At 38.4% G+C, this 15,713-nt stretch overlaps 2 protein-coding genes across 2 annotated transcripts; one reads left to right on the plus strand and one right to left on the minus strand.

The window, feature by feature from the left end:
* Window positions 1-1,390: 1,390 nt before the first annotated feature.
* Window positions 1,391-15,169, plus strand: LOC134746808 (26S proteasome regulatory subunit 7). The gene is made up of 10 exons (XM_063681365.1): window positions 1,391-1,553; window positions 1,636-1,673; window positions 1,755-1,928; window positions 2,826-2,965; window positions 4,811-4,979; window positions 5,830-5,962; window positions 7,300-7,426; window positions 9,238-9,334; window positions 14,057-14,265; window positions 14,981-15,169. Exons 1-10 carry the CDS (start codon window positions 1,481-1,483, stop codon window positions 15,123-15,125), a joined length of 1,305 nt encoding a protein of 434 aa, XP_063537435.1. The 5' UTR covers window positions 1,391-1,480; the 3' UTR covers window positions 15,126-15,169.
* Window positions 10,039-12,259, minus strand: LOC134746837 (acidic phospholipase A2-like). The gene is made up of 3 exons (XM_063681405.1): window positions 12,202-12,259; window positions 11,169-11,397; window positions 10,039-10,367 (listed from the first exon to the last, which is right to left on the minus strand). The coding sequence occupies exons 1-3, from the start codon at window positions 12,245-12,247 to the stop codon at window positions 10,163-10,165; spliced, it is 480 nt and encodes a 159-aa protein (XP_063537475.1). The 5' UTR covers window positions 12,248-12,259; the 3' UTR covers window positions 10,039-10,162.
* Window positions 15,170-15,713: the final 544 nt, after the last annotated feature.

The raw sequence follows: 15,713 nt of genomic DNA on the forward strand, positions 1-15,713 counted from the left end.
TCTATTTTTTGTGTAACACTCGAGAAAATTATATCAACTGTGTTTTGTTTAATGCTCGAGACTAAAAACTAGAACAATTTTTTTTAGAAAAACGTACCTTATCTAACACCGACCGAATCTTGTCAAAAACTAGGGGGCCTATGCAATCACATGTACTAATGGAGTAGTTAGATTTTAAAGGTTATCACAGAAGGTGACAGAGCTATCACAAACAAACTTGAGACAAGTGATGTAATCTCAATCAAATAATCGTGTCTATCGTTAAAATAACCCGCGCCAATTAGATATTCGGTCCAATTAGCTAAAACAAAGAACTGCCAATTACCTTCCTCAGTATACAAAACATAGGTATCCAAGTATTATACACTGCACATTTGTCATGACATTTTTTATAAGAAAAGAGATGATTGTGATGGAATGACAACAACACAGATAACAAGGAGATAATACCAAGCATTTTTACAACAACGACACCAGTCCTAATCCACACCACACCGGCCGATTTTCAACTCTCATACGAGAACACACCTTTTGTCATTTATTTACAGGAAGCGCGCGTTCAGCCGATTTCAAAGATACAACGCCGTTTAGGCAATTATAGACATTAACTAAGAAGAAATCTGCGCGTAATGCAATGAAAATGCCGTGTGAAACCGGGCTTTGACATTAGTTTCTGGGTCATAATGGGAACTAGAGTTTGCTGAATCTATAATTAAGCGCTTAAACGACGTTATAGCGGCTACACAAGGTACATAATGTTTTTTCTGACTTACCTAAAAGATTATATTTGAGATTTCAAAAGATTATATTCATGAAAAACGCGAAAAAATGTGGTTCTCCATACAGCACTACGAATACAAAATTTTAGTACTGATAGCAGCCGCGCGGTGGCGCAGGGCGCAAGTCATTGGTTGACAATGCGTTCAATATCTTGATTGAATTTTATTTATTTAACCTAAAATAAAAGAAAAGTAAATAAAATGGAGTAAACGTTTCATTAATACCCATTAAAAATCTTTCATTTTATTCATGAGGAGAGAGTTATTAAATATTTGAAGTATGTTTAAACCCATGCGTAAGTTATGAACGTTACCGAATTTTCGACTTGTCATCATCATTATTCGCTCCAATATACGCATTTTTTATCGCGTTATATATTAATTACAAATATATTAATTCTAAACCAATAGGTTTATTGGTTAATAATCGTGACTGATATATTTAAAAAATTAATACATTTAACATCAGCAATGTTTATACTTAATTACTCAAATTTGATTGAAACAAGCTAGAAATTATAATCCAATCGGTTAGAAAATTGCGTGTAAAGAAGTACGTAAACGCTTTTTCAACAAAATTTGACGTTTTCAGTCACCTACTTCATGCCTACTCTACTTCGCTTTGTGAAGTTTGTGATTTGTGGATTTTAGAATAGATTGAAATAGATTTTCTTATTAGTTATTTATAATAAACCTTAAAAATGCCGGATCATTTAGGAGATGATATGAGGAAAGTCAAGGATGATAAGGAGGAACCAGAGAAGGAAATTAAATGTGAGTAACGAAAAAATCCTAATTTTTATGTCATCAATTGTATTAATAATAAAAATATTTATACCATGTCTTAATTTTTCAGCGCTGGACGAAGGTGACATAGCTCTTCTAAAGTCCTATGTAAGTTTTATTTAACAACAAATATTTTAACCTTAATTGTTTCCATAGTGACTGGCATTTTTCAATAGCCTTATTTTTTAGGGGCAAGGGCAATACACAAAGATCATCAAAGAGGCGGAGGAAGGTATTCAGACCGTGATGAAGAGGGTCAATGAACTCACGGGTATTAAGGAATCAGACACAGGGCTGGCTCCTCCAGCATTATGGGACCTTGCAGCTGATAAACAAACTTTACAGAACGAACAGCCATTGCAGGTTAGTAATTAGTCTGTTTAAGCTAACTGTGCAGCCGACTCTGCAGTGACTAAGTGTGAAAGTACCACTATAAACTGTGTTTTCATATCAAATTAATGTTTATGGATACACTTTCTAGCTTTTGTATAAACATTGTTAAAAATACAACAAAGTCTAGTTCAGTAAGTAAGTAAGTAAGAATTTATTTGCAAAGAATAAGTAACAAGAGTAAGAGTAAGTAAGTGCAGTGATGGGCAAACTTTTTTTATGGGGGACCAGAAAGTTGAGATCTTGGAGGAGGGCCAGAATTGCGGCTAAAATGCATTTTCATCATTTTGCGGGCCATATACTAATTATTAATTTTTAAGTTTTGTTTTTTATCTTAATGTTGCTTTTTGTATCTCTTCTGTTTCTTTTTTATATGTGTGTATTGTGGCACACAAATATATGATAAGATAAGATAAGATAAAAGATATTTATCACGAATAAACACAAGTACGAACATGTACAGACAACAACAGCAAGAAAAGAAGAAATCATCAAGTGTGCATCACGAAATGGACCCAACTCAGCATAATGCTAGCTATAAAGCCAGTGCTGGTTTTCCGTAGTGCCCATTCGGTGATGCCAAGACAAATGGTTTATCCATCTATCTATTTCCAAGGACCGGCGGGCCAGATAAAGACACATTGTTATACCACATTTATTATTTAACCAATTATCAAAAACTATTTGGACCCAACTTAGATTTTTCTACTTTTTGTAAAGGAATTTTGAGTCTTTATTAATTCTTTTTTTGTAGTAGAGTAGAGAATATTTTACCAAACAATTTTGATTTGGTATGTAGTTACTTCACACTAGAGTTAAACATTTCCACTTCTTCTTAAAAGTGAATTAATCTATCACTTCTTTTTCAAGGTGGCAAGATGCACAAAGATCATCAATGCAGACTCAAATGATCCCAAATACATAATTAATGTGAAGCAGTTTGCCAAGTTTGTGGTGGACCTCGCAGATTCAGTCGCTCCCACGGATATTGAAGAGGGCATGAGGGTTGGGTAAGTTTTTTTTAATACTATGTTGGTGGCAAACAAGCGTAGCGGCCCGCTTGATGTTAAGCAGTCTCCGTAACCTATGTACGCCTGCAACTCCAGAGGAGTTACATGCGTGTTGCCGACCCTAACACTCCTCTCCCTCGTTGAGCTTTGGCAACCTTACTCACGGACAGGAACACAACACTATGAATAGGGTCTAGTGTTATTTGGTTGCGGTTTGGGTTTGGTTGGTTGCGCCTTGAGCAACATGCATGGCTCTGCTAGTAAGATTATAAGTTATAAGTCTTGGCTATGTTTATTATTTTCTATAGTATGTATCCTAGAGATGGGCCGAATATGAACTTTTCTGAATACGAATATTCGCTCCTAGTCTTAAATAGATGGCATATAGTCGAGAAATTGGGACCGGTTCTGCCATGGCGGGGTGGCCTAGGGGTTCAATCCGGCCTTCACCACTGGAGGGCTTTGTCATTTTTTCTTTAATATATGACATCTATTTCAGTTTATAATTTATGTATAGTAGTGTGACTACTTAAAACACGAATCAAAAATATTTAATAAAATAATTTGATTTGTTCCCAAAGTTGTGGAAAATGTATCCTATTGTGTTAGTTTGTCTTTGAGCTTTCTATTTACTATTGTTATATGTATAACATAAATAGGAGAGTAAAGAAAGAAAATTGTTTTACAGCTTAGCAAGATTCTGATACAACTCTCCAACATCAAAATTAAATGTTCATCGAAAACAGCTTGACTGGTTGAGACATACTGTTTTGAGTTATTACCTTGAACAACAGAAATCCCTTGTTTGGCCTCGTTCCCATTATGTCGTAACAACAGTAGTTATTGTACCACCTATATGTGAACAACTCCATTTAAATATCTGTTGTTATGACAATGTGGCCTTTGAGTAAACTGCTGCTTGTGTTTAAGGGGTTATCCATTAATTACATCACACGTTTAGAGGGGGAGGAGGTCAAGAAAATGTGACATGTTGTGACAAGGGAAGGGGGGAGTCATAAACTTTGTGACGTCACTCTAACTTATTAAAATTATTTTATTCGCTGTACAGTTAAATAACTAGTTTGTGGAACGATAATCGTTTTTAATCGTTTAAGTTTCTTTCCTAGTCTGTTTTGGGTTATAAAATTATTAATATTTCTTGTGTCAACAATATTTTGATAAAATATTAATAAATACGTAATTCGATTTGCCGATTTCATTGAAAAAATGTGACGTCACACCAGGGGGGGAGGGGTTTGCCAAATGTGGCCAAGTGTGACACAGGGAGGGGTCAAAAAACCTCGAAATTCGTGTGACTGTAATTAATGGTTTTTTTTTAATTTTATTTTTTAAATCTGGTTTTTATGGAGGCTTTGGACACTCTAGGTGAACATGTCAGCCTCATGGGTGCTATCATAGTTCCCTACTCAAGGGAGAGGTCAATGAACCCTAATATAATCATTGAGATGAATGAGATATTGGCATGCATGTATTTTCTTTTATATACTAATTGCAATATTTTATTTAAAATTTAAGAAATGGCTGTTAGGTTTTGGTGATTACTCTAGCCTCCTGAGACCCAAAAGGAAATATTTTAATTTTGGACCTGGAACTAACAAAAATATAAAAGGTTAGGAAAGTGTAAAAAAGGTTAATCAATCTTTTTCCAGGTACAAATTATGGTTGAAACAGTGGAGATGATTTTATTCTGTATGTGATTAAGTCATGTTTTTGTCAATCAATCTATCTGTCATATTATGTGTGCCTGATGGCCTATTTATTCCCAAATGAAGCACACATTTTATTATCTTCAAATTGTTTCACCTACATTTGTTATTTTATCAGTGTTGACCGCAACAAGTATCAGATCCATATCCCGCTGCCTCCGAAGATCGATCCAACAGTCACCATGATGCAGGTTGAAGAGAAGCCGGATGTGACTTACAGCGATGTTGGTGGGTGCAAGGAGCAGATTGAAAAGCTCAGGGAGGTCGTCGAGACGCCGCTCTTGCACGTAAGTTTTTTAATCGAGTTGAAGGCATACAGGTCGCCGGATGGTAAACGGTTTACATTGTTTATTAAAATAAAAAAGCCTTTTATTTCTGGGTAACAAAACTTAATTTAGGATTTAAACCTAATTTGTCTGTATCGAAAATTACTCCAGAACCCTCCTAAGAGGTTTAGGCCTCTTCCAGATTCTTTCATTTCGTTCGGTCTTGGGCCTCCCACATCCAGTTGGCCTCCGCTACTTTAGTTATGTCGTCAGACCAGCGTGCCAATGGCCGTCTTCTCTTCCTTTTTCCATCTGGACCTCTCCAAGCTGTCGCGTGTAAGGTCGACCTCTCGTCCTGGAGTCTAGCAACATAACAGTTGCATATTAATGCCTTCAAAACTAGATAGGTATATAGGTATCGTAAACTCAGCTTTCGGATCTCGTTTCACAGTAGAAACGTATATGGAACACAGAAGACACAGAAGGACAGAGTACAGATAGATAAAAGTACCTCTAGAGATCTGAAAATTTGACAAATAAATTTCTTCTAGTTTATTTAAAGAAACAAATAAAACATTATAAACTGAAATAGATGTCATATATTTAAGAAAAAGTGACGAAGCCCTCCAGTGGTGAAGGCCGGATTCGAACCGGCGTCTTTAGCAACTAGGAGTCTTTGACCAACTCTAAGGGCAAGCAGTTTATGGTTGCAAAAGAAAACACTGTCAAACTTGGCAAAATATTTAATAAAATAATTTGATTTGTTAATAAAGTTGTAAAATTAAAATATACAGAAAATCCCTAATACTTTTGAGTGATAAATTATGTACTTAGATTGAATGCTTAAAGAATATCAATTTTTTTGTTACAGCCCGAGAAATTCGTGAAACTCGGAATTGAACCGCCTAAGGGAGTGCTCCTATTCGGGCCCCCCGGCACCGGCAAGACACTATGTGCTCGCGCTGTCGCTAACCGCACTGACGCCTGTTTCATCAGAGTTATCGGTGAGTCATAGGCCTCGCCCAAGAAACCAGCGACAGCCCGAGCCCGAGTGATTTGTGAAGATTCGGGTCCCCCGCCACCGGCAAGACACTATGTGCTCGCGCTGTCGCTAACCGCACTGACGCCTGTCTCATCAGAGTTATCGGTAAGTCATAGGCCTCACCCAAGAAACCAGCGACAGCCCGGGTGATTCGTGAAGCTCCGACTCGAGCCAGCTAATCGAGTTTCGAGTTATCTGTGTAAGATGTCCCCTAATATTTATTTATTTATTATTATTATAGGATACAGCAGTGTGCTCCGTTTTAATAAAGTTACCATCTGGGGAATAGAGAAAGAATGCTATTCACAAGCTTTGGTAGTATTCTGATACACTTCCCCAATATTAAACATAGCAATGAACATTTTTATCGTATCTAGTTTTGCGATAAAACTACACACTGCTATACAAACTTCGTCTTAGATGTATGTATCTTTTTAACCGACTTCAAAAAAGGAGGTTATCACTTCGCAAGTGCATTCGAGTAGGTAAATCTCTGGCCAGTCTAACTTAAACCTTGTAACTTTAATCCTTTGATCGCCAAAGACGGCTACATCCGAATATCAACCTTCGTGCATGCCGATAAGGTTCACAGCGACGCGCCACACACGATAGGCGTAGCGTTCAAAGGATTAAAAGGATCTATTATCAAGGTTTGCATAGTGTACATCATGTAGGCAACTCGTAGCGCAAGTATAAATGAACAACCTTGTTTTTATATTGCGCTATTCAGAAAATCACTCCGTACACTGCTGTCTTTAGGAAAATAGGCTAGATGACAAATTTTTATTAATGGTATCAATCGATCAAGTCTGTTTTTGGGATCAAATGTCTAGATATGGGACCATGGGCATTAAAGCAATACAAGTCAGAAATGAGTCGTACTTCACTCGCGAAACGCTCCTAACAAAACGAAAAGTGAACGTGACGTCAAGGTCACTGAGAGCCCATCTTGAATGTATGGGAAATAAGTAAAATTGCGATTTTGTCGGTGAAATATTGCGTTTATGCATATAGTTGCTGTACAATCTTTTTTTGGATAAAATGCAACTAACCGAATGGTATCTTTACTTTATTCCTTCTTGAAAGTTAAAAAAACTTTTTAAATTTTGAAACTTTTAGATCCTGTTTTTTTTTTTTATTTCCATATATTATTTTAATATTCACATTATTGTGATAAATTGTTCATTTGATTTGATTTTGTTATAAAATTCAACATGTGTCTGATGACACCCTATTTAGTAAACCGTGCTTAAATCTAACTTAAACCGTATTACATTTAACATAGAGTCTATTCTTCAGGTTCGGAGCTCGTCCAGAAATACGTGGGTGAGGGCGCACGTATGGTGCGCGAGCTGTTTGAAATGGCGCGCAGCAAGAAGGCCTGTCTTATATTCTTTGACGAAATCGACGCCATTGGAGGTGCTAGGTGAGATCCTTTAGTAAAAATTCGTTAGTTCAATATTTTGACGTGATAACGTCTTTTAAATCGATGAACACCGGTAGCATGCACGAAAAAGTGTCACGTTGTGGACAAATCTCCATGGTAACGTTGTGGACAGATCTCCATGGTAACGTTACGGCCTTTTCATCAATGTTTTGTTATGACGTTTTGACGCAAAATTATCGTCCGTAAACCGACTTTACAGACAACCAATTTTTTTTAAATTGATCAGTAACTGCCTTACCTGAAGGAACAGTTAGGGTCGGTTGCACCAAACCGTCTGTCACCGTTTTACTGTTCGCTAAACTTTATTATATGGAAAGTTTCATAGTTCTCTGCTGCTTGACGTTAATCAGTCTGTTAATTGTGGTTGGTGCAACTGACCCTAAGTTTAAGAGAAAAAATATCCAACAGAACACAAAACCTTATGGCATCATTTTATATAGCACAGACAAAGAAATATCTACTAACATACCCTTATTCATAACACTTTCCGAGCCTGATTCAGTTAAATTATGTTTTATCCCTTTCTTACAAATACATAAGTCAAAAGACAAACGATTCATATCTAATTCAGGCTAGTAATGCGTTTACGAATAACGCGATTAGACGCGTGGGGAAGACCGCCGTAGGGTAAGACAAGAAACCTAGTATTTAAATGAGTACGTCGGTCATACACAGTCAGGAAAGAAGAGCTACACTTCTTCTGCTCTACCGACCGTCTGTAAGTAAAGTATGTGTACAAACGAAAGACCTTGTATATGTATACGTTCTTCTCCTATAGACGGTCGTCGCCACTGACCTTAGCCTCAAATTTGATAATTATAGTTTATGGCGAACATTTTGTAACAAAAGATAGCACTTAACAACCTAGATAGTAGATACCACATAATGTGCGGTGCCGTACAATGCTATCTATTTCAGCTGTCAAGGCTGCGGTTACAATGTTTTACACTACGCCATAGAATAAATAATAGTACTAAGGTACAGAAGATCACTCTCTAATAAAATCGCCCAACGTAGGCCAACCAAGGGACGCAGCTATGCGGTGGATCATTCCACTATCTCATTATTGCAATATCACTTGCTCCCTCTAACGCATAAATGCGTCCCTTAGATTGGCCTACGTTGGGCCATCGTGTAGTCGAGGAGCCTGATGGCCTCTGGCTTCCCACGTACAGTCAAGGGCATAAATATATATACATTCCCAAAGTTTCAAAAATATGTGTACGCTCTTACAACTTACACAATAAAGTCGTGTTCATATATTTTAGAGCCATTTGTCTGGATCGATATTTTTGCCTTCGACTGTACCTAAGTCCTAATACTAGTACGGATAACCTTCAATGAAATTTGAATCATTAACAAATGGAACAGTCGCCTTTGTTTTGTTTTGTTCGATTTAAAAACGAAACAAATTCAATTATAGGGTCATTGCGCTAGTTTCCGTCCACGCTCTAGTTTTCGTCCACTTGACGGATTAGCAAATAATATATTTCATTTTTAATTTGCTACCTACTTGCGAAATATTATTTTTATGTAGATAGATATATTGTTGAGCAATATATGTACATTGCTGCACAAATTTTGACTTATTGCAATCCTTGCAATCCTTAACATAGGTTTATATTCAGATATCGTCAAGTGGAGTAAAATTAGAGTCGGACGAAAACTAGCGCAATGACCCTATTTTCTAATACCATTGATTCATGTATATTTAGCCGCTAGAGGTTTATATTAATTTTCCTATATTCCTATGTTGTTAAGGAAATTACTAGAATGATTTTTGATTGTAGATTCGACGATGGCGCCGGCGGCGATAATGAAGTACAAAGAACCATGTTGGAGCTGATCAACCAGCTCGACGGCTTCGACCCTCGAGGCAACATCAAGGTAAATTGACCAATAGGGAATATTACGCGAAATTCTGCGTAGGGGGTGCCACTACCACAATCTGAGGGTCTATTGCAAAATAAGAAAATCGAAATTTCGTTATCTAACATCTCTGTCACTCTTGCATATTCGAGCGATAGAGGCAGATAGCGACATTTCGGATTCGCGTTTCCCGGTAGATCCTTTGTAAACAAACCGCCTTGGTGCATCAATGCCATAATTTATTATCTCTGAAAACTTGTCAAAAAAGCACAGAATAAATAATAGTTCTACCGTACAGAAAGGAAACTTCCTATAAAAACCGAAGTTTGACAGCGGTTCAGGGTCAAATCATGCTATCCCTTTCTAATATATGGTACTATCCCTTCCGGCTATTTAGGGTTGTCAAAATTCTAGTCATTATCTTATCTGTGGTCGTGCACGCAAAGGGATGTCAAGTTGTGCCAACCCTAATAATTGGTCGGAGCAATGCTGAGCCGAACGGAGCCGAGTTTGACCGAAGCGAGGAGATTCGTACCCCTGGTTAAAGGCACAGTAAAGTTACTCTATGGTTTACTAAACGGGCTAGTGCTGCACTCTGGTAGCAGGACATTGCAGTAATACCCCCTATTAAGGCTTAGAAATTAATTGATTTCTTTTAATCATAACAGATTTTATATAGGGATGATGTTATGCAATTTTTTAAACAGCCATTGATATTTAGATTTTTTTATTTCAAATTTGTTAAAGTGGTTGTTTTGATATAGTCCGTTTAATTTAAATAAGTGGTAGTAAATACTAATCGCCGTTGTAGGTGGCGCTTTTTTTATGTGTACTTCACATTAGGGCTTAGGGGCACCCAATCTTATTCAAACACTCTGTCAACTCCTTATCGCATTGGCATATCTCCCTCCTACACCGATTGGTCTCGTCGCCGCAGTAGGGAGACCCCTCGTGTATTTTCCAATCGTAAGGCATTATGTAGATATTGACACGCCAACAGTCGTGGTGCTTTATAGCATCGTCGTAGCACTGGTCGTGATTTTTACAGCAGCTGTCAAAAGAAAAAAGTCAGTTTAGTTTACCCCTTTATTCATACATACATCGGGGTTTTGGGTGCGGGAATGTTTGACATTAGCCAAAGAATACTGTCCGCGCGCAAAACAAAAGATTAAATAAAATAAAATAAAAATATATTTTAACAAACCGCTGCCAAGTAAATAAAATTGTATCATAGTGTGTATAAAATTCACAGAAAGTTCGTTATTCATTATTCATTAGGTTTTCTCAGACAGACCCATCTATTTATCTCTACTCTTACTCAAATAATTCCCGCACCGAACCCGCAAATAAACCCCGATGTATATTAAATGACAAAACTTAACAAACCCCTATTTATCGTAAGGCCCAATAACCCCTTGATCGAGTCTGATAATTTAATGACTAAAATAGAATGCCCTCAACTACACGTTTACCCGATTTCGTTTAAAGCCTGACCAGGAATATATGATCACGCGCCATGTTGCGGAATTTCAACTATTTTTTTCATACTATACTGAACTGTCATATATTACTGGTCAGGCCTTAAATTAGAACAAATTTATGAAATAAAACTATTATAAATTCAATATACGCGATATAATCCGTTTTCATAGTTTTATTTCATGAGTAACTATCGCGGTAACCGAAGACAATATTAGAACAAATTTACTTAAGTTATTGTCCATCAAACTATCCTCTGATAGTTCAGAACATCGAAATGCCGGGACGTGCCCCTAGCCAGCCGCGTGTTGCAGGTTGAATGTAAGAACTTCGCTTCGCTTCGCTCGCTCGTTCGATTAGTAGGGACAATCACCTGTCAATATCGTCTACCGGTGTACCAGCCCCGCCGAATCCACAGTAGTTTCCATAGCCCACCAAATCCCACGCACTACATTTAGTGCTTTCTCGAATCATATAGTACAGGTTTAACGCGTTTCGCTTATTGTGTCTCTTGCCTTCCTCAGATTGAGTTGCTAAAGCTGTAGGCGAATTTATGGAACCGCTAGATGGCGCAATGTCGGTACAATGAAGGGTGTTTGAATCTGAAAAAAAAGGCATTTCATGTATTAGTATTTTTCAAACAACATGGGTACGGTGTCAGAAATCATCTCTACAATTCATAACCTTAAAACGCGAAATCTCGCAAAACAGTATTGCGATGACATCTGTCACTTTACCCATGCTGTTTGAAAAATACTATAGTTTCTTCTAAATTTGTTTACATTCGCAGAAAATAGTTTTTTTAACATCAAGTTGAAGTTTTCCTCATACGAAATGTATAAAAAATATATATTACAATTTAAAGATTAAACCTTTGAACGCCACGCCTATTAGGCTGCCTTTTCACTGAGGCGGAGAAGAGCGGAGATGAGAGGAATCAAATCCAGCAGAGCGGAGAAGAGATGTGGATTACAACTAATGCTTATGGTATCTCCGCTCGTCTCCTCAGTGGACAGACAACTTAATATACACGGTGGCTAAAAAATAAGTGCATTCCCGTTGCCAAGAAGGTTTTGGGATTATACTGAGCAACTTTTACTATGGGACGTTGGATGAGAAAATTGAAAAATAAAGTTTTTAAAACTATATCGTGTTACATATCAAATGAAAGAGCTCGTTATGAGAATCTCAAATATATTTTAGAAATGTGCAGTCAAGCGGAGTCGGACTTAATTACTCAGTTTGTGATCCGACCCCTACGGATTTTTTAAAGACATCTCACGTTTCACATGAAAAATAGGTACATTGTTAAAAATTGTGTAATGTACGGAACCCTTGGAACGCGAGTCAGACTCGCACTTGGCCGGTCCGTTGGTTGGCTCTTGCTCCTTAGATTTAACACTTACATGCGCCAAGAACGAGGATTACAACAATAATTTTAGTTGGCGACATGATTGCTTGACTTCTCAGGCACTTCTGTGCTAGTTTTGCAAAAGATAATAAATATTATCGCTGTCACATACTGCATAATAGTCACGTATAAAAAATCAGCACATACTTTTCGCATTTTTGTAATTTACGTTATGTATATGCGATGTCGCTATGGGCATGCTCGTGTGAATAAATCTTTTTTAAATGATAAATTATGGTTTAATAGGACGTGTGTTTGAAGTGTAATTATCTTAGTAAATTTTAATAATGTAATCATCATAAATCATAACTTAAGAAGTAGAACTTTTGAACATACCTTCAAGGTCCAATAAGAAAATTAGGCTTTCAAGGCTCGGAACCGGTTTATTCTTCATACAAAAAATACCGGTATTATTACGTTCTTTAAGTAAGAGGATCACTTCTGGATGAGATTAGCTCAGGACCGGGACAAGTGGAAGAGAGGCCCATGCTCAGCAGTGGGCGAAAAGGGCTGATATGATGATGATGATGATAAGTAAGTAAGTAGTTAAATTTTAATGAGACCATCTAATAAGACGATATTACCTAAATAAATGATTCAGTTCTACATAAAGAGCATAAAATAGTTAAAAATATTAGGCTATTTCGGGTTTTACAAAAAAACCGGTTCCGAGCCCTGCTTTCAAGTACATTTGTATATGCGATGTCGCTGGGACTGGAAAACCTCTAACCGAATGCACCCGGAGCGCTAGACTCAACTAGCCACATGGCATATACTGGGTCCCACAGGATGGATCTCGGGGTAGAGGAAGACCAAAACGGAGATGGCGGGACGACCTTGATACATTTTGTAAAGAGTGGCGTGCATTCGATAGGACCAAATGGCGGGAAAGAGGGGAGGCCTTTGCCCAGCAGTGGGACACGACACTCTTAGGCTTAGAACGCACTGCGATTAATTTTTTGCGGATTCAGAACCGCAAAAAGTACGTACCTACTACGGCATGCTTCATAAGCGCACGCACTTGCAAGACTAAAACCGTTTTTTTTTTACTGTAACCGAAATAAATGAATCGCAGTGCGTTCTAAACCTTATAGGCTATTAAAAAAAATTATCTTTCAAATGGTTACTCTGATTTGTTCGTTACTCGATAGATACAACCTCAAAGCTGTACTCTGATTGCGTAATTAATTAATTATGCATGCCATATGATTGAATAAATAAATAAATGATTACTCTATCATTGTTTTAGCCAATCCATATGGAACTAATAATAACGTGGTTTCCGTATCGAATAGGGTAGGTAGCTTTAATGTTTTGTAATAGTGTTGTTACCTTTTTCCTGTCGCTTTTTCGCGCAATGTCTAGACATTGGCCAAGGCCACAGAGATTAAAATAAGTTGATCGAAAGATCGCGTTCTAAAAATTTTTTTTGGTTACTCTTGTCCCACATTATTAAAGCCTGACCAGGAATATATGATCACGCGCCATGTTGCGGAATTTCACTGGAATTATTTTTTTCATACAAAACTGAACTGTCACCCTAACATGATAATAACAGCGCCCTCTTGTCAATGATCATACTGGTCAGGCTTTAACCACAGAATAAGTAATAGTATTATCATAAAGAACGGCCACGCACCGCCCCGCCCCGACTCGAATTACCTACCTCGCCACGACAGCAAATTGACGGCCGTTTGCCGGCCGCTCAGTACTATTTCTAAGCAACTTACTCACACTATGACGCATGACGAGTGTACAGACGTGCCGTTCACACATAGAAACGCAAGTGATTTTTGATGTATGGCGTGTCCGCCCTGTGCTTTAACCACGTTTAATTTCGTATTCCCCAGGTCCTAATGGCGACCAACCGTCCGGACACGCTGGACCCGGCGCTCATGCGTCCGGGCCGCCTCGACCGTAAAGTCGAGTTCGGTCTGCCGGACCTCGAGGGCCGCGCGCACATCTTCCGGATCCACGCGCGCTCCATGAGCGTGGAGAGGGATATACGGTTCGACCTGCTGGCCAGGCTGTGCCCTAACTCTACAGGCGCTGAAATTAGGTGAGTTCTCAATAGGAACGCCGCTGGGGAGATTTAAATCATCTTAACTCATAAGAATTTAAGTCAGCAAGCAGCAGATTAAGGAATACCCTACATAGACATTCGTTTGCAGGTGGGGGGGTCCGTTATCTCTATAATAAGGAAATGAGATTTTATCAATTGGATCCCAATCACGATACACGCTTTATCTACTCGTTAAACGACAGGTCTTTAACTCTAACGCAGCGTACTACGTAGGCGAACAACACGCGAACGCGAAGCGGCGCGGCGCGGCGCAGGATGAATCAATCCTTTTATACCTATACAAGTGTCCTACCTGGGCGACCTCGTTGCGAACGCGAACCGAACGGCGTGGGCGGTAATTTGCAAATTAAGACCAGACAAATTTTAGTCTCGGTAGCTCAATTGATAAGGTGGCTGCCGTGGCAAGCTAACATAGAGCTAGATATACCGAAGTTGCGAATTCGAGTCTCTCCCGAGACGGTGTATTTTTCGCTAATTTCGAAAATTCTAATTTTGTAAACCATCTCCCGTCATGCCGTCGTAGTTTGGCAGTCGGACTTCATAGAAAGGTTGCAAGTTTGAAAGGTTGAATCTCGCTGGATGCGGTGATTTCTTTTCAATTTCTATAATAAAAAAAATTAATTTCGCTAGCGTATGTCCAAAAAACATGCAAAAGTATCGAATTTGTGTCTGAAAATGGTCTGTTTTCCAGGTCTGTGTGCACCGAGGCGGGCATGTTCGCGATCCGCGCGCGCCGCAAGGTCGCCACCGAAAAGGACTTCCTTGAAGCTGTGAACAAGGTCATCAAGAGCTACGCCAAGTTCTCCGCCACCCCTCGCTACATGACCTACAACTAGATTGGTTAATTATTTAAAAATAAATATATAATTGTGTATTCATACGTTTTGTTTTATTTATCTCTTATTAAAAAAACATTTGAATACCCACAACATATTACTCTGGAGTGACCTACAACGCGCGTGACCTCGTAAAGAGCCTACCCTAAGAAATGGATCTACAAATAATTAATGTGAAAAAAAAAATGACGTTCCTTTTTTTACTGGATTGGGCTGTGAGTAAAGCAAGTACTTAGCTCAAAAAAGTGGAGTCTAAAGCGTTGTGTTACACCTACGTAATAGTACGTATTTCTGGAGCCACGAGTGCTCATACTTAAACGATTCACACACCTTACTTAGGGCCTGTTGCACCAACCACAAATAACAGACTGATCAACGTCAAGCAGCAGAGCACTATGAAACTTCCCATACAATAAAATTTTGCGAACGCTAAAACGGTGACAGACGGTTTGGTGCAACTCGACCTTAATTCAGTCGTGCTACCTGGCATCCTAACTAGGATAGGATCCTAAAAAAATTGTTCCTAGTTAGTGCAGTCAGAGACTTACTAAACGTGGTGTGACGTGGTTACACTACGATTTAGGATTT

Source organism: Cydia strobilella, chromosome 13, assembly GCF_947568885.1.
Source record: "Cydia strobilella chromosome 13, ilCydStro3.1, whole genome shotgun sequence".
NCBI lineage: Eukaryota > Metazoa > Arthropoda > Insecta > Lepidoptera > Tortricidae > Cydia > Cydia strobilella.